The following is an 18,689-nucleotide window of genomic DNA, read 5'->3' as shown; positions in this document are numbered from 1 at the left end:
CAAACTGAACGCTGGTTCAGACTTCTTCCAGTTAAACAGGGGACCAATCTTGAGGTATTCCTCTTGATCCACACTTAAAATTTCAGTGACCCGCTGCAGTGTACGACTAACCTTCAAGTAATTATAACTTACTAGTGGGTGATTGGATCTTAATGAATTTTGATACTTAGAAGGACATCGTGACTCAGAGCTCTTATTTTAAATCCTGACCGGCATTAAGTCTCTGATTTTCCTTTTAAATCAATCTATTGATTCTTAGAATTTTGTTAGAGCTCATACCATATGATCTCTTGGCTCTTAACTCTTATCATCCACGTAATACAGCAAGAACAGAACGATAGAATTCAACATCAAGGAAGATGGACATTGATCCTGAGCATCCAGGACATTGCTGTTAAAGAAATCAGCCGAGGAAACTGCAAACTTGTCGGCCACCCTGAAGGCGGGTATGACCTTTCTCCAAAGAATAGGGGGGGGGATATTTTATTGGCAAATGAATAACTGCAAATTTATATCCCTGAGTGTGCGAACTATATCCTGTTTTCTTCCTTCGCAAATTATCTTAGTCAAGATAAAAATTAGTGCCCCTACGTTTGTTTATCTTATTTTATGTCATTAATCTTCATCTCATATTTGTGACTGAGCGTAACACCTATATATCTTTCTCTTTCCTTGTTGGTGTGTTACTCTAAAATTATCACTTTTTCTTTTTTAGTTCTCCTAAGCACCGCTTTCTGTTTGGTGTATTTATAAATATTTCCGATTCACGTAACATTAACAGGCGATGTTTTAAAATAACGAACCAAAAAAAAACTTACATATAAAGTATTGTGTACTTTGCCAAAGCATTATCTTCCTAATCAGATTGCATATAAATCGAAAATGCTTCGGATATGAATTAAAATAAGGTTTACAACTGTCCTTCTTCTTCTTCCATACAATGGGAAGGGCGTCTAAGACATGTTGGAATTCTGACAAATTCAGCACACCAGTCCTTGAAACGTTTAAAAGACGGAAAATAAGGTACGTGTCCCGTTTACCTAGAAATGACAAAGAGGGAAATTACATATCAACAAACTAAGGGCCATATTCTAAGACATATATAGAAAATATCATATGTGATACTGGCTATCCATAAATGTCTAAAAAAATACAAAGAGCAACCAAATAGAAGATTTTAGAACAACATTGTCAAGTATGTGTAGAAAACAGCATAACGCATATATGTGCAAAAAAAAATATGAAAAATCACGCGTGTCACGTATTTGTATATGCAAATTTTTTACATACGTGACAATTATAATGAAATTAAGCGGTGTAAAGAATAAAGCGCAACAGTCAAACTTAAGAAAAAAATAGCTACGCATAATTTGCAAAACTTTATGAAAAGGATAATTACCTATAGTTGCTGTTCATTAGAAAAAAGAACACAACGAATTCATTAATTTATAACTAAATTATAAACAAATTATGCTACTTCTATACTAAATTATAAATATTAAATATGCACCAAATTATAAACAAACTGAATAATATATTATTTAGTTCTCACTTAGTGGTCAATAAGTGAACGTCTCAAACTAAGGAAATATAATGACTGAAACTTTATTTTAAAAGTTGACCGAATTTAAACTACGGAAAGTGATTATTTATGTTATTAAACTGTAAGCGGAGTTACAATAAATAATTGCTTATTATAAATTATGTAACCTGTAAAACGAACTCTGACTCAGAATTGTTTGTGTATTGTCCGGCATTGATGAATATTGTGAAAACTAAATTGCTGCTTTGGGAGAAGCTAGCTATCCCTGGCCAACATCACAACCGTGTTGGTGTGAAGACCACGTACAATAAACTTAAAGACATGCTGGAACAGTTTAAGTACACAATTCTTGGTTTAATATGCCTGATTTTGTCATTCGTTCCCCCACTGCAGTACCTTGCCTACCAATCATTGTCTATTCACGGCTATCAAAATAGCTCAACAATTTCCAACATCTTACTATTATAACCACAAATGTGACGGCCTATGATCATCATTTCCTTGGTGCACGGTCAAAGAACAAATGCCTTACAAGGGAATTTTGATGAGATCGGGCAACTATTTAAATCACAAAAGCACCGCATAACTTCGATAATCCATCAAAACAAAAAGCTGCGATCGACTTTTGAAGGTTATTGAGCGAAAGCGTTTCTGTGGTTGCGAAAAACATTTTCGAATCTCTTGATTGAATGTAATTTAAATTACGCCTAGGCGTTGTTGATGCTTTGTGTATCGGAAACTCTCGCATGTAAAGATAGCTTTCGGTGGCCAAGCCTCATTGATAGCTGCTCTTAAGCTCGGCTTGAAGATTGACTACGAACTTATTCGAGTTTCTGAAAATCGAAATATCCCCCGTTGGTGTTTAAATTGTCATAATCCACACCATAGTACAGCTAACTCCAGGAGTGCTGTCTTCAAGCATTAAAAGTGCTCTGGTCTGCATCAACTGACAAAAGACTCGGCTTGTAAATCCCGTAGTGTGCAAACTACGGTGGTGACCGCGTGGGTTTTGGTTTTCACCGTCCGAAATCGCAAGCCCGTGGTAAGCCTGCAGTGTGTTGATCAATTACATGTGACTAAACAGAATCTCTATTTCTTCGTTCAATATAAACAGAACTAAGATAAATTCCCTAGCCTAGAGGTCTTACTGAAGAATTCCGATGTTTTATTTCCACAGGAACGTTTGCTGCCTGGTTTTACTGTTTGTTCAAGTTCAAGTTCATTTATTTATTAATCGCACATATATATATATATATAAATGACATAGGCCTATGGGGAGACAAGCTCGAAAAACTAGGCCTAGACAAAGATAAAATAATAACACACTACAATACAAAGATAAACATGACGGCAAAGATACAATAACACAACAATAATATGAAAGTAGCAGCTAGCCCAGGATCATTCAATACTATTGAAGAAATTAAAAATGTCCATATTATTAAATATAAATTAATACTGGAAGATAGCTGAGAGGCCCATAATCACCCAGAGCAACGAATCATACAAAAACTTTGCCTTACTAAAAAGATACTTAATTAAAAATAATCCTTAACTAAATGAAATTTAAGTTTCCTTTTTATTAAATGGATAGAGGAAAAATTATCAATAAGAGTCTTGTGAGCATCCAGCACTGAGCTATTGACACAAACGGAGCGAATTTAGATCTCTCAGTATTATACTTGTCAATGTAGATATCCTTTTTTTGTCGAGTTTTATAATTATGTAAATCTTGTGATTGGGAGAACAAACTTTGATGGAGGTAATATGGCGGTAATTTCTTAATGTCATAATTGATTTTGAAAAGAATTGCACCAAAAGCAAATTGCTGAGAGACTGGAAGTATATCTAGATAAGTATATAAAGATGCAGTAGAAGACTTATTTGGAAGTTCAATAGGTGATGGAATAAACAGTTTAAGGATTCTTAGGGCTTTATTTTGTAAAATCTGTATTGGTTTAATATGGCTTTTAAATCTAGATAAATATACTAGAGAACAATAATTAATATTAGTCTGAATCAGAGCAAAATAAATACTTCGTAAAGCAGAGTAGGGCAAACAAAGCTTCTACCTTCGCATTAAACCAACATACCTTGAAATCTTTAATCGTAGATTTTGAATGTGTGTTTTAAAAGATAAGCTTTCTGACACAATCCGGTAACAATCCTGAGCGCACATGTGGCAGGCCCTCAGGAGGCCCGCCTGTTTTGTGAAAAGGAACTTTTCTTTTTATCACATATTTCCTATCATCCATCGTAACCGATTTTTGACCGTCAGTCTCAGTGATACAGACATGATCCAGGTGTATTTTTCCCCACGACAGAAATAAAGGTGAATCTGTCTCAAGCTTTGTTAAGTCAAGTGACAAACTTTTAGTCGATGATTTATTGAATTGAATTTCATTTGTTTACACATGGCTGCTAGCAGGTGGTTTCAATTTTAATAAATTAGATATTATAATTGAAATTAATAAATTAGCCGATTAAATGGCCTTACAAATTTTCTCTGATTAAAAAATACTGAAAAAGATAACCGCGTTTCCTATATAAATCAAGTTGGAAGGCTGCAAATCTATATAGTGTGGTTTGTTCACCAGCCATTATAACTTCTCATGTTCGTGTAGAAATAGATGAACTTGATTAGGATCACCTATGTCTATTGTTTAAATTCAAATTAGCTTAAATCTTGGTTATGGTTTTTCATCTGTTGGTTTTTGGTCTATGGTTTTTTTGGTTATGGTTTTGGTTATGGTTTCGGTTGGTTTTCGGTTGGTTTTGGTTATGGTTTTTTCATCTGATTAAATGCCTTAAAAAGTGGATTATTAAAAATTTATCCCGCTTTATCTGACAGTACTTGGCTAACTGTTGTTAAATTTTCCATGGCTGTTTCACATCTTTGCACCGGTTATGCCGGTGCAAAACTGGTTATACCGGTGCTTTCCACCGGTAAGTGACGAACGTGAACTGTTACACCCTTATTTTAAAAATGATCACCAGTGCCTTAAACCAGCCGAAGCTAAGGTTGCACCTACAATCCGATTGAGGAAAAACGCACTGAAGTCTTTGGTGATCGCAATCTCAAAAAAAGCAAAAAACAAAACAAAGTTTTAGTTAAGGATATGGGTTGCCTCGAAGAGGCCAAGTTCTTGATATAAAACAGGAAACAAAACGTTAATTTACGTATCGCTTGAGTGCAGTTCAGTCTTTTGAGGATGAATTTCTTAAGAATTAAAAAGAAATGAGTAGTATTATGAATATGACTAAACTTGAACGGTAGCCAACTGGTGATATTATTCCCCTAGTTTCTTGGATAGAACACGTATTATTCGCACATCTTTCTAAGATTATTCTGTAGTTCATAGACGTTTTACAATTTCAGCTACAAAATGTTTCCGTCAAAAACACGTTATACCGATTGATAGACATAGTATTATAAAGCACATTCGTAATTTTAAACCAAAATCAATTGAATATGATGGCATTAGTATGAAACGCCTTAATAAGTTCTCCTGAACTTATTTCACCCTCGCAGGTATTGTTTCAGATGTGCCTTACTAAGTCCCTTATCCCTGGGCCTTTTTAATGTGTAAGTGTAACATCTATTTTGAGAACGAGACAAATCCAGCGTAGGAAAGAGCATATGCTTAGTAAGATTTTTGAGTATATACTGATCCGACATATTTGTGATTTGGTTAAATATAATAACAACCAATCTTGGTTCAGGGATGAACATTGCTGTCAAAATGCTCATCGAGCTTTTTCAAAATCTATTTTTGTACTTTAAATATTTACAAAGCATTCGACAGTGTTTGTTATATGCAAGTGCGGTTTATTTTGCATCGACTTGGTTTTAGCACCTCTGTGATTTCTGTTTCAAAGATTTGGTGCTCACCTTCTTATTTGCAGCTCAAGTGGGATTGTGGGGAATCTTTTGGCATATTGCTGTACATAGTAGGGTCCAGCCAGGAGATGTATTTTCACAACATATCTTTAATACCTGTTTGAGATTTAATCCAGATTAAAAGCCCCTGTTTTGACAGTTTTTTTTTATGATTTATCGTATTTTGGATATACAGAGGATTTGCTTATCGTCAGCCGTTCTCAAATTGGCCTGTCACGTTCTTTCCATTTAGTATCCTATAAGGTTATTTCTCGAAGTAGATTTACGTGAATTCCGTGATCCCTTGGCTTGCACCTTTTTCTAATTCCACAAGTAAATTCTTTTTACTGGCTGGATCTCACTGTTTGTAAATCACTTAACTCTTTTCGGTTTCAAATTCTTAGAGATGTTAAAATGTACCCTAAGTTAGGGTATTAGGAAGTTGCTGGAAACAAGATCCGTTAGAGAAAACGTGCTTTATCTAGACTATACTCCAGCTTTTGTGATCATTCCGTGCTTATTAATAATAGTGTTAGCAGCATTATAATAATAGTAATGGTACCTATCTGTTATAACGACCCCACTCAAGAAAAGAAGTTACGCTAATCCTAATGTAATATATTAAAACATAATGAAAATACAATACTTTATAAATAAATCTATGCTATATATTTGCACATCGGGGGGGGGGGTTGTTGGGGACGGTGAAATATAGCGCGTCTGCATGCAAGATGTGTTAGCTAAAATTATTCTGCATATTATGAAGTAAGGATTGTTATCTAACTTCACGCTGTCCAAATGCTTTATGCCCTCTCCCCTAATATGCAAATATATCGCCCAAATTATATAAGTCAACTGTATTCTGTCACCCACCACCTGTTTTTTCCCACTGGGCTTCAGCTAATTGTCCCTGAATACAGACAGATGAGAGCGGTTTGTCCCCAGTTTTACACAACGTAATTCTAGAATGAGGTTGCTATAACAGATAAGTACCATAGTGGTTTAGAACGAACCAAGGCCGATTATTTCTGGCATCTCAAATTTTTTGGCTTTACCTCTCTCGATATTCTCGCAATGGTAAAGTACTTGCTTTGCATTGGGCAACAGATATCATTCAAATATTTCAAAAATTAAGTTCTGAATTAATAAATGATGCACAGTTAAATCTTGTTGGCAGCTCTAGTTTTCATATTTGAGCATCAATACCAAAAAAAACTTCCAAGGTTTGCTAATTCAATGCAGATTTTATCTGAAAAAAGCCTACTTATTCCATTTACAACAGAGCCCATAAATGCTTACAAAAAAAAAATACATATTGCCGTGATGTTATGGTAAACATTTATTAGCTGCTAAAGACCCGGAGAAAATGTTTTAATTTCTAAAAAAAAACATTGAACACAAACTTTTTCAATGATAGGAGCCAACGAAATCTACCAAAGGCAGAAGTTTCAGGCCAATTCCCACCACCTACCAATAAAACTTAAAATAACACGCTTGTATTCTTTTAGAATAGCCTATAAAGTTTTTGTTTAATAAAGACATACACAAAATGTGTCTCGTAATAGTAATTCTGTTTGCATCTTTTCTGAAGTCGTCTTAAGAAATCCTTTATTGCGATCTCAGGAATGCATTCATCACCAGGTGAGAATGTCTAATATAAAGAGTTACTGGTTTGGAATCAAAATACATTATATTTCAACTATAAATATAAATATATAAATATATGTACATATATGTATATATATATGTATATATATATATATATATGTATATATATATATATATATATATATATATATATATATATATATATATACATATATATATATATATATATATATATATATATATATATATATATATATATATATATGTATATATATACATACATATATATATATATATATATGTATGTATATATATACATATATATATATATATATATATATATATATATATATATATATATATATATATATATATATATATATATATATATATATATATATATATATATATATGTTTAGCACAGGTCTTAACCAAAATACTGATCAAATTTTGATCAAATGCAAGTATTGATCACTGATGTTGATGTTGAAATTTTGATGTTGATCACTGAACAAATGTAACTCAGCAGTTACTGAAAGGCTTTATCTGATGCCCTTTTATAGCAACAATGGTAAAATAAATTCGAAAATTACTCTCAGTTTTTATTATAAAGTCATTACACTTATTGTATTTATTTAGATTCTGTTTGTTTAAAAATTTTAATCGAAACTAATGGAATGATTTATTCACTTAGCTAAGGGAACTTTTAAGACCTTAATAGTAGAGATAAAAATAAAAAATCAAATATGGAAAAAAATAATATGGGAACATTGTCCTAATTTTACTTTTCTTTTCATTGTTGGTATGTGAAGCAAGCCAAAGGACAAATGCAGGTCCCACGAAACTTTGACCTTAAGTAAAATAGCTGGAAACTTTAACATTCCATAGAAAACTCTTGTCCATACCTGAAGTACATATCCACGGAATGCTTCCTTGAGATAAGGAGACGGAAAGCGTGTTGACAAGCTGTTTCTTCAATTTCATCAAAATAAAACTTAATAATATTATTTTTTTATTTAAATTAAATTACTTACTCTTAGTAGGAGAGGGAAAAGCTATAACTCCACAAAGCCACTTAAAATTAACTGAATCGGAATGCTTCTTTGAGATAAGGAGAAGGAAAACGTGTTGACAACCCGTTTGGCGGTTCAAAAGCAATTTCTTCAATTTCATCAATATAAAACTTAATATTTTTTTTAATTTGAATTAAATTACTCACTCTTAGTAGGAGAGAAAAGCCATAACTCCAGAGAATCGCTTAAAATTAACTGAATTGGAATGCTTCCTTGAGATAAGGAGACGGAAAGCGTGTTGACAAGCCGTTTGGCGGTGCAAAAGCAATTTCTTCAATTTTTCTTTTTCTTTTGACGAGAAAGAAGCATATACAACAGCAAGCATCTGAAATGAAATATTTCATTGGAATAACACAAAGCGGAGACATTGAAATGGATTCCAGCCCCCTCAACTCCTAACAGCATTTAGCAACCGAGCGTTATGCCATCAAATGTATATATAAACAAAGAGACAAAATTGGCTTTTAGCACTAGGTTCTATGCAACAAAAGCAGACTCGAGCAACAGGTACAAATCATGGACAAAGCAATACTGTTGACTTAGTAAAGAAGAATGTGTCACTCATTTTTCCTTCAGCCTTATCACACAGATTAGAAGATCGCAGAACAAAGGATACTAATGTTTTAAGCCTTTGAAATCAACTACTTTCGTATTTATAAACAATTATCAAATTAACAATTTAATTTACGTTAAAATTTAATTTATACGTTAAAATTTAATTTACGGCGTTGTAAGTTATACCCTGGGTCCATATATGGCTCCTATTGAAGGGATGCTCGTATAAGCTCGGATAAAAAATTAACAAATTTACACTGGATGATTTACCAGAGTTCATTTATCCGACAAAATATTTGAACAAAATAAAAAAAATTCATCATCATATTCTCTCCAGGTCTCTATAACCGGGAATACAGGAAAAGAAGAAGAAAAAAAACGAATCAGAATGAAAAACTCACAATAAAACAAAAGAGACTGGTGAACTTTCATCCACCACTCCCTACCCACCATAAACCAAGCTATAGTGAGGTTCCATGCTCAGTAAAAATTACTAGCACCGGTTTCCAACATGGGCAAGAAACATCAGCTCCACGAGGATAGAAACAAAAATGAAAAAAACGCAGATATAAAATTTAAATGAATAATAAAAAAGAAGGAAAAACACTTGAAAATCAAAATATTTTTTATTATTTTTTAGAAGATGCCAAATAAATGACACTCTTTAGCTGACTCGGGCAGAATATTCGAGGCAGCAGGACAGGCAGTCGGTGACTGAATTACGATCTGACTGACAGGGTGCATGGAACATAAATGTTGCCTTGGTTACGAAGATGATATGAAGACTGATCAAAGATAAGCGATAAGGACTGGTTCCGAGGGCTGCAGAAACGTCACTACGTCGTTGAAGGAATGGAAATGAAATATAATGAAAAATGTCAAGATAATTCCAATCAAGTAATGGTTAGGTAGCAGAAAGATTTGTTTCAAGGATAAGGTTCCTCACTTTATCATATATCTCAGAGTGGTTCCAGCAAAAGAAAAAGCTAACATGCATACAGTACGGCAACGGGTGACATAAGACAGAATTAAACAATGAAACAGAATAATTAGAATAGATTCTTACGAAATATGTTTAAGCTTCCAAAGAATGTCGAGTCTCGTCAATATCTTCATTTTAATCAGAGTAATATGGAGAATGACGAAAAGACTTTCATCGGGGAGAATACAAAGAAGCCGAACATACCAATATTATGAATAGAAATCCTTGAAAGAAGAGTTCCACATACTCGGGAGTAAACTTGAGAAACCCACAAGAAAATTAGAAACCTCAACTTGTGAGCAGCAGGGATGAGGCAGTTAGTATTGAAGCAGCGAGTTACGCTTTCAAAAGAAATAACCAATTTGATATTGATCAGGCTAAGTTCTGGTAGCATTACATAAAGTACGGTTTTCAATAGAAAGATAAATAGAAACAAATAGAAAGCTGTCATCCATTGATCGTGATTTGCATTTTTGTGGACAAAAGATTAAGGGCGACATAAAGAATATTATCCCATTTGTTTTTGGTTTATAACAGCAACAATATGGACACTAACGTAAATCAACAAGTCTTAGAAATGGACTGTGTGGAAAATCAAGCTCAACATCAGACTGTGAGCAGAAGAGATTAATTGTGATCACTTTTCTGGACGAATAAGAGTCCAAGTATGCAGTAAAGATATTGGCTAGCAATTAGCAGGATCATTCAACGTTGCATCTTTATATAAAATAATCAATCGAGCTCACTAAAGTGAACTGGGAAAAAGTTCATTCTTAAAAGAGAGATTCACAAGTTCCGTCAAAGACAAAATATTAGAAGGAAGAATGAATTTACTCCCATTGTGAGTATACAATCAGAACCAAAAGATGATGAAACTATCAAGAATTGTGGCAATTTTTACCAAAGAAGCTCGTTCTGGTAAGCGTAAATGATAGTTCATAATCTTGGCAGGTTTCAGGGTGGTGGCAACGCTGCATTAATTTGTGTTAATGTCTTTTCATCTTAAGTTTGTTTTATTGTCCATTTTAGTGTCTCTAATTATGGTCGTTTTAGGTTTCATTTCTTCGTCCGCAGTAACTGTACTTTTGTTTTGACGTGCACTGGCGTGCACTGGCGCAAACAATGGCGTGCACTAACAGTGTGCGTTTACTAACTGTAAAAGCACGACGGATAATTATTCCATCTTTATAGTACCTAAAAATACTGGTGATACTAGCACTACTGCTACTGCTGCTACTGCTACTACTACTACTACCACTACAACCACTAGCACTACTAGTAACCTAATGTTACTACTACTAATGGTAACGACACATCGTAACACCATGACGCCTGAGGCAAACATATCCATAAACGCTCAGCCTCTACCCAAATCTGTTCAGGGCTTCACTCTTCATTCTCGCTCCTCAAGTTCATATTTACTTTGAATTTAGTCTAATGACCTCTTCCCACGTCTTTTGAATGCATCTTGCTTTTCCTATGGCCCCAGATCTACCGCGAAAAAGTATGATTTTCGGTGGCCAATTTTGAATTCTTCCCACGCCATTCGACTCCATCCTACTTTTCCTATGGCCCCAGATTTATCGCGAAAAAGCATGATTTTCAGAGGCCTCTTTGATCTACAGGATGTGACTAATCATCTTAAGCTACATTTCGTTATACCAACGGAATTATCTTACGGATCAAATCAGACTTTCATACAGCTTATCGTTTGATATAAGGTCATTTTAGCAATCACTTCAAATTATCCACAAACTATTTATCTGGGAAACACACAGCATGTCCACCTTAAATTTCAAAGCACCCACATTTTCAAGCCACAAAAGGCCAACATTGTTACTGTGTTTTACAGAATCCCAATTTCATTTTGAAAACTTAAAAAGACAATAGTCATAAGTTCAAGTCGGCAAATTCAAAATTTGTTTTTAAAATGACTAAAGTAACGCACATTATTCTAAATTTTTCTTAACATCAAAATTTTTTCAGCTATAAGTCAACAGACTACCAAGAAGTATTCAGTAATCGATAACCAAAAGTATTTTTAAAATTTCTTTTAAAGAAAAGATCAAGTTATCTTCATAAGCTTAAAGAATAATCAGTCAAACGTCTTGAACCTACAATATACTAAATTTAAGAGTGGTGGACTTCTACATTCAGTTTTTTTTCTTCTTTAGAATAGTTATCTAATATTTAACATATTTATCTTACTTGTAAACGATGAAAAAATAGGTTAGTAATCGATTATATGAAAATAAAACAGTCACAATTAAAAAGACGTTGAACAATCAACGTCTTATTAACAATTGTTATTAACAATCGTTATTAACAATTATTATTAACAATCAACAATCAAAAACTTATCAATTTTTATACTTGTTTTGAAGTTTGAAGCGCTGCTCTAAATCTTAGTTCTTCTTTTCCTTCATGTGGTCAGAGGTTTAAAAACATAAAAAGCAGGATCTTTCACCTCGTCTATGATTTGGCTGTGACACTGGTTCCTAATTACGGGTCAATCAACTAAGGCCAAATGCGAGTACACACTAAAATCAATTAGGAGGAATCTAATAGTATCTCTAGTATCTCTTTTTAGTATCTCTATCACTACTTTAATATCTTTTTTGTCATCTTAGAGAGAACTATAGTGAATATTTCATGAATTTCCAACTTGGATCAAAACTTAGTTTTTTTCAATTTTCCAGCTGAAGAAGAGAAAACGATTGTGGGTTGAAACACCCCAGTAAGAGCTTTCTTTTTCTATTTTGATGATCACAATGAAATTTGATGAAAGTTTTTTTTTTGCCGGCCCCAAAACTATGCCAAAAATATCTACGTGTGTCCGGCCCTTTAGAGAAAATAGTTACAAACAATTGGGAGAGCAGGATTAAGTCTCTAGAAATTGCTAGTTTTAAAACAGCATTGAGACATGGTCAGCTCAACAAAGAAAACACAAGTTTGCGCCGCAGAACAAAACTGGATATTACTGTCCTATTTTATTATAAAATATATATATCTCTAATTTTAACTCACCAAATTCATCATAAAATACAGTACAATGATGAGGTATGTGACGAAAAATAGAGCATACCACTTAGAACGGGCATAAGCTGGCATCATAACATCTGGAAAACTAGAATATAAAAATAGATTTAAAAATACGAGCTATATACAAATACAAAGCTACATAAAAAAGGAACAAATTCCGCAGCTATATTTATCGGTACAAACTACTTTTTTCATTGTCTTATCAGTACATTTATCTTTACAACGAAACCTTTAGGCTGAGGTTCATCACAGAAGGTTGTGAAACCTGACTAGCCTACCGCTAAAGAAAAACAAATCGAACCAAATTCTAACGTGAAAACATACAGGTGTTTATACCCTAGATTAAGCTGAAACTGAGCACTTCTCCAGAAAACAGGATACAGGGTTGCCACTGAGAATTTAATGATACAGATACCTTCCCAAAGGTCTTAAGCTCAGGACTGAAATTCTAATGTTTTAGAAAAAAAAGTCCAGGAATGACACCTCTGGTGCGAAGTGGTTGGAATTCAGAATGTTTTTTTTTTTTTTTTTATCGAGTCGATTCAGTTTTTGAAACCTCCTCTTCATACGGTCCTTTAATGCTCAAAATTTTTCTGAAGGCTCAAGCAGCCCTTCTAGCAGCTCAGCAGCAGTAATTCAAAAACCAGTTTCATGTATTGACTTAGCTTCAGATATTTAAAGGTATTTAATGTTTATCAGCCCCGGTGCGAAGCAATTTACACACAAAATGTTCTATTTTTTCAATCGGAAAGAAATTAAAAGAATAAAAAGCCCATTATAGATATTTACACTGTAATTCAGTTGTTTTTACAAAGAATGTTTTCTTCGGAACTTAACATATAACTAAAAACTGATATTAAATTTTCCATTTCCCTCCTATTTTTGTGATTTATAGCAGGGAATAAAGCTTGTTTTATATAACAAAAGGTCGAAGCATCCTTAAATATAAATAAAATAGAAGAAATTTGTGTGAATCATTCGATTGATTTTTGTATATTTAAGGGATTGGCTACAAGTACAAGTTTTACATTATGTGTTTGGGATTCAACAAAGACGACAAAGGCCTTTTTTGTCTCGTCCAGATTGGCGAAGGTTCTACCGATCAGAGAGTTATCGAGGTACTTGAAAAGAGGGTAGTCGGTTGCAGATAAGTCTAGGAAGTGTAGTAGATAAGGTAAAACTTCAAAGTAGACCCTCTTCCACAATAGAAGAAGTTCAGGACAGTGGTTGGACACCGATGAGCCACTTCCCAAAAGCATAAGCCCACCAATAAAAGACCTTTGTATGGTTACTGTTTGGTGGTCAGTGGCTAGTTTGATTCAATATAACTTTCTGCAAACGGAAGAAACCATGACAGCAGAGTCATATTGCTACTGCTACTACTACTACTAACTCACCGGAGCAGCAAGCCACCGGAGACCAACACAGCTACGCACGTTCCTCCTCCAACCTAATCTATTTAAAGCCTCCCTCTTTACACCCTCCCAGGAAGTTCCCATTTCCTTCAAATCTTTATTTATGACATACTCCCAACCCAGACAAGGATGACCTGCTTTCCGTGTAGCCCCAGACGGTTGGCCAAAAAGGACAATCTTCGGTAATCTGTCATCCTTCATCCGTAGAACATGGCCTAGCCATATCAACCTTTCTTTCATTATATCCCTAAAAAACGGGGTTGAACCACATTTTCCGTACAACCTACTGTTTGAAATACGGTCAGTCAGCTGGGTACCCAGAACAATCCGTAGGCAATTTCTCTGGAAAACATCTAGTAAATTTTCATCTGCTTTTCGGAGTGCCCCTGCTTCAGAACCATATTTAACCACTGTCATCACTGTAGTTTCCAATATTCTAATCTTGGTTTGCAGACTTATCTTTCGATTCTTCCAAACTTTTTTTAACTGTGAGAAAACACCCTGAGCTTTAGCAATCTACTTTTAACATCTTCACTGCTCCCACCATCTTTACTAATAATACTACCGTACCAAGGTAACTGAAGCTCCCAACCAGATCAATCTTTTCGTTACCTAATATCACCTGTTCATCTTCACTTATTCCTAGCCTTAGTAACTTAGTCTTCTTAACATTTATTTTCAAGCCTATTTTAGCACCCTGAACTCGCAAAGCCTGAAAAAATTAATTCATTTTACTCACACTTTCATCTAATATGCTTAAATCACCAGCATAAGTCCATGAGCGTTAATCCTCCCCATTTGATTCCGTGGTCTCCAATTGCTTTTCCTGTGCTCCTTAAGACGAAGTCCATCGAAATGATCCATATAAAGGGGGATAGAACACAACCCTGCTTAACTCCTGATTTAATACAAAACCAGTTGCTAACCTCATTTACTACCTTAACCTCAGCAGTATTATTCTCGTACGTAGCACAAATCACTTTAATGTATTTTTCTGGTATACCATATAACCATAAGACCTTTGTTAACGCTCTTCTATCAACAGAATTGAAAGCTTGCTCATAATCGATAAAACTGAGGACCGAAGGTGTTTGACAACGAAGAGACTTCTCAATTATTAACCTAAGAGTGAAAACTTGGTCGACACATCCTCTACCTTTTCTAAAACCGCATTGTTCTTTCCTTAAGACTTTATGATGAAAATAACGAAATGTACGTTGTAGCAGCCACCAATGGTCATAACGTTGGTAGCAGCCAACGTTGCCAGCAAAGTAAATAACGTTGGTAGCAGCCGCCAATGGTCAACAGAAAAAGTCCGATCCTGTTTCACAACAAAGCCCGTCCGCACGCTTCTAAAATTACGTCCAAAAATTAAACGAATTGAACGTCAAAGTTCCACCTTGCCCACCACACTAACCAGATCTCTCCCCAACAACTGCCATTTTTTTAAGCAGTTCAATAACCTTCTCACTGGTAGAGCCTTCGCCAGCCCAGAGGAAGCAAAACAAAATTGAACGAATATTTTTTATTAAAATTACTTAATAAAATCGCTTAATTTATTGAGATTAAGCCATTTGCTGAGGTATTATAATATGGTAATTCACACAGTCAATGGCGGTTCTAGTCTCTCTAGAGTCCGGGGCGAAATCCTAATTAGCGCCCCACCCCTTGTCTCCCAAATATTATCAAGCAAAATGCTTACCAAAATTTCTATTTATTAAAAAGGTTTTGCCAGCTCTATTTTAATAGAAATAAAATCACAAAATTATTGTGACCATTCAATTATTTATTTGAAATTCTGCGCCCCTAAAATTTCTGCATATCCTAAAATGTCTGCACCCAGGCCAAGTGTCCCCTCTGTCTCCCCCCTAAAATCACTTCTACACATACTATTAGTTCATATGGTAAGTTCATCCACAAATAAATGACGCAAAAATAATTAAAATAACAACATTTGTTGCCTATCAAACAGTTCGTGATAACGAACTGTAGTAAGGAGCAACCCGGCTCAATAGTAACCAAAACTTTGTATTTTGGAACTTTGTATTTTTTGCCAGAAGTCAGATCACGGATGCGTGTTTATATGTTAGTTTTTTGGTTGTTTTTTTTTCCCATGGGTGATCGTATCGACCCAGTGGTCCTAGAATGTTGCGAGAGGGCTCATTCTAACGGAATGAAAAGTTCTAGTGCCTTTTTTAAGTGACCAAAAACTTGGAGGGCACCTAGGCCCCCTCCACGCTAATTATTTTCCCAAAGTCAACGGATCAAAATTCTGAAATAGCCATTTTATTCAGCGTAGTCGAAAAACCTTATAACTATGTCTTTGGGGACAACTTACTCCCCCACAGTCCCCTGGGAGGGGCTACAAGTTACAAACTTTGACCAGTGCTTACGTAATGGTTATTGGGAAGTGTACAGACGTTTTAAGGGGATTTTTTGGTTGGGGGAAGGTGCTGAGAAGAGGAGGATATGTTGGGGAGCTTTCCATCGAGGATCATGGGGGAAGAAAATTTCCATGAAGGGAGCGCAGGATTTTCTAGCATTATTTAAAAAAAAAATGAAAAAATAAATATGAAAAAGTTTTTCTCATATGGAAGTAAGGAGCAGCATTAAAACTTAAAACGAACAGAAATTATTACGCATATGAGGGGCTCACCTCCTCATAATACCTTGCTCTTTATGCTAAAGTATTTTTAGTAATTTCAACTATTTATTCTACGGCTTTTGTGATTCAGGGGTCGTTCTTAATGAACTGGGACAAAATTTAAGCTTCAGTGTAAAGAGCGAGGCACTGACGAGGGGGTGAACCCCCTCATATATGTAATAAAAACATGAGAATACAAAAGTTCGTTACGTAAGCTAATTTATAAGTTACGTATATCTTTTACTAATAAAAACATTCGTAAAAAATTGAAACTTCTAGCTGCCTTTTTAAGTAATCAAAAAATCGGAGGACAACTAGGCTTCCTCCCCCGCTCTTTTTTTTCAAAATCATTCGATCAAACTATGAGAAAGCCAAAAAAGCCAAAAATAATGAATATGCAAATTTCGTTTGAATTATTCCTCTGCGGAGAGCCAAAATCAAAATATGCATTGATTCAAAAACGTTCAGAAATTAAATAAAAAAAAATAGTTTTTTAACTGAAAGTAAGGAGCGACATTAAAACTTAAAACGAACAGAAATTACTTCTTATATGAAAAGGGCTGCTTCCTCATCAACACCCCACTCTTTACACTAAAGTTTTTTACTGTTTTAAAAAGAAGGGTTGAGAGAAAGAGTCAAACTTTAGCGTAAAGAGCGGGGCGTTGATGAGGAAGCAGCTCCTTTCATATACGAAGTAATTTCTGTTCGTTTTAAGTTTTAATGTCGCTCCTTACTTGCAGTTTAAAAAAACTGTTTTTTTTTTTATTTAATAATGAGTAAGATCGTACGATCAGTTAAGGACATTCAACCATACCATTCGAAATAAAATTTTGGTAGAAATATAGCATTAGATTCGTAATAATTAATATTACTTTCTTCTAGGAATTTCTATTATTATTAGTAATTGCACAATACCGGTAAGAAGCACTACGAAAAGTAAGGCGGCTTTCTATGGAAAACCGTTCAGCAGCCGCGATATAACATAAAACCAAGTTAAACAATACCAAAAAATTGGGAAAAATCAAACAAAATATGAATTTGACAGCAAAAAAGAAATCTATGCATAAATTTTCTACCACTGATTCTCATCAACACTACATTGAAGGGCATGACTAATGAGAATTCAAAAATAAAATTATCTCTTACAAGTAAAATTATACTTACAAGTAGAAAAAAGAATTATTAGCGACCTGATGCTGAAAAGGAATCCTATGATACACAAATAAATCAATACATGACAAACAAATAAAGGTTCAGTATTAAATTGGATGAATGCCCTGAGGGCAGTGTACGGCGCGGCAATTGGACCCTCCTTCTTGAATATTTTTTTATAGTCCCTCATTAGTATTTCCAGTGAAAATACTTTCGTTTAAATCTTTTTTTTAAAGACTGTCTTTTTCGTAAGAAATTCTTGACACAGAATCTTTGTCCCCATCCCATAATTTTTGTGAATTGGTACTCCTGATCAAGTACATAAGTAATAATTATCAAGAATATGAAGCCATCCTTTTTATATCATGCTGACCTAACGACTCAGAAATATATGCACTCCTAATTTTTTTATTTACATCTCAGGCTCTAGGCATCTAAAGAGAAAGAGTACAAAATAACTTACTTGCCAGTAGTTAAAAGAACGAAGAGATTAACGAAGCTCTCTGATAATGTACTAAAATAAGGATTGTCTAAATGTTCACTAAATAAATAAAATCCCAAACAGGAAAATAGCAGCATAACAAATAATAATAGCACTAGCATGTCCAATATTGGAGGTAACGACTGAAGGACCTAAAATAAGAATAGGCATGATAAATCAAGAGGATAGTTAAAAGGTTAAACAAATTCTTCAATGTCCATATCAAAATTATATAGCAAAATTAGAATTCCATAGCTGCCACTGATTATATAAACATTATTTAAGCCACAGTAACATTTAAAGAACTATTAAAT

At 34.3% G+C, this 18,689-nt stretch overlaps 1 protein-coding gene across 3 annotated transcripts in view; it reads right to left on the bottom strand.

Moving 5' to 3' along the window:
- The window catches only part of LOC136034207 (two pore calcium channel protein 1-like), a 53,901-nt gene that overhangs the window by 10,906 nt on the left and 24,306 nt on the right, over positions 1–18,689 (bottom strand). The window contains exons 5-10 of one of the 3 annotated variants that reach the window (XM_065715376.1): positions 18,358–18,527; positions 12,669–12,768; positions 8,277–8,429; positions 6,213–6,233; positions 1,478–1,484; positions 819–1,040 (exon numbers count right to left, since the gene is read on the bottom strand). In XM_065715376.1, coding sequence (XP_065571448.1) covers positions 819–1,040; positions 1,478–1,484; positions 6,213–6,233; positions 8,277–8,429; positions 12,669–12,768; positions 18,358–18,527 — 673 coding nt within the window. Of the gene's footprint in view, positions 1–714; positions 1,041–1,477; positions 1,485–6,212; positions 6,234–8,250; positions 8,430–12,668; positions 12,769–18,357; positions 18,528–18,689 lie in introns of those variants that run through there. The other 2 variants (XR_010619141.1, XM_065715375.1) reach the window with 2 other exon arrangements.

The sequence above is a fragment of the Artemia franciscana genome, chromosome 12 (assembly GCF_032884065.1).
Source record: "Artemia franciscana chromosome 12, ASM3288406v1, whole genome shotgun sequence".
Taxonomy (NCBI): Eukaryota; Metazoa; Arthropoda; class Branchiopoda; order Anostraca; family Artemiidae; genus Artemia; species Artemia franciscana.
Note: the sequence above shows the minus strand (reverse complement) of the source record. Positions and strands in the feature narration are given on the sequence as shown.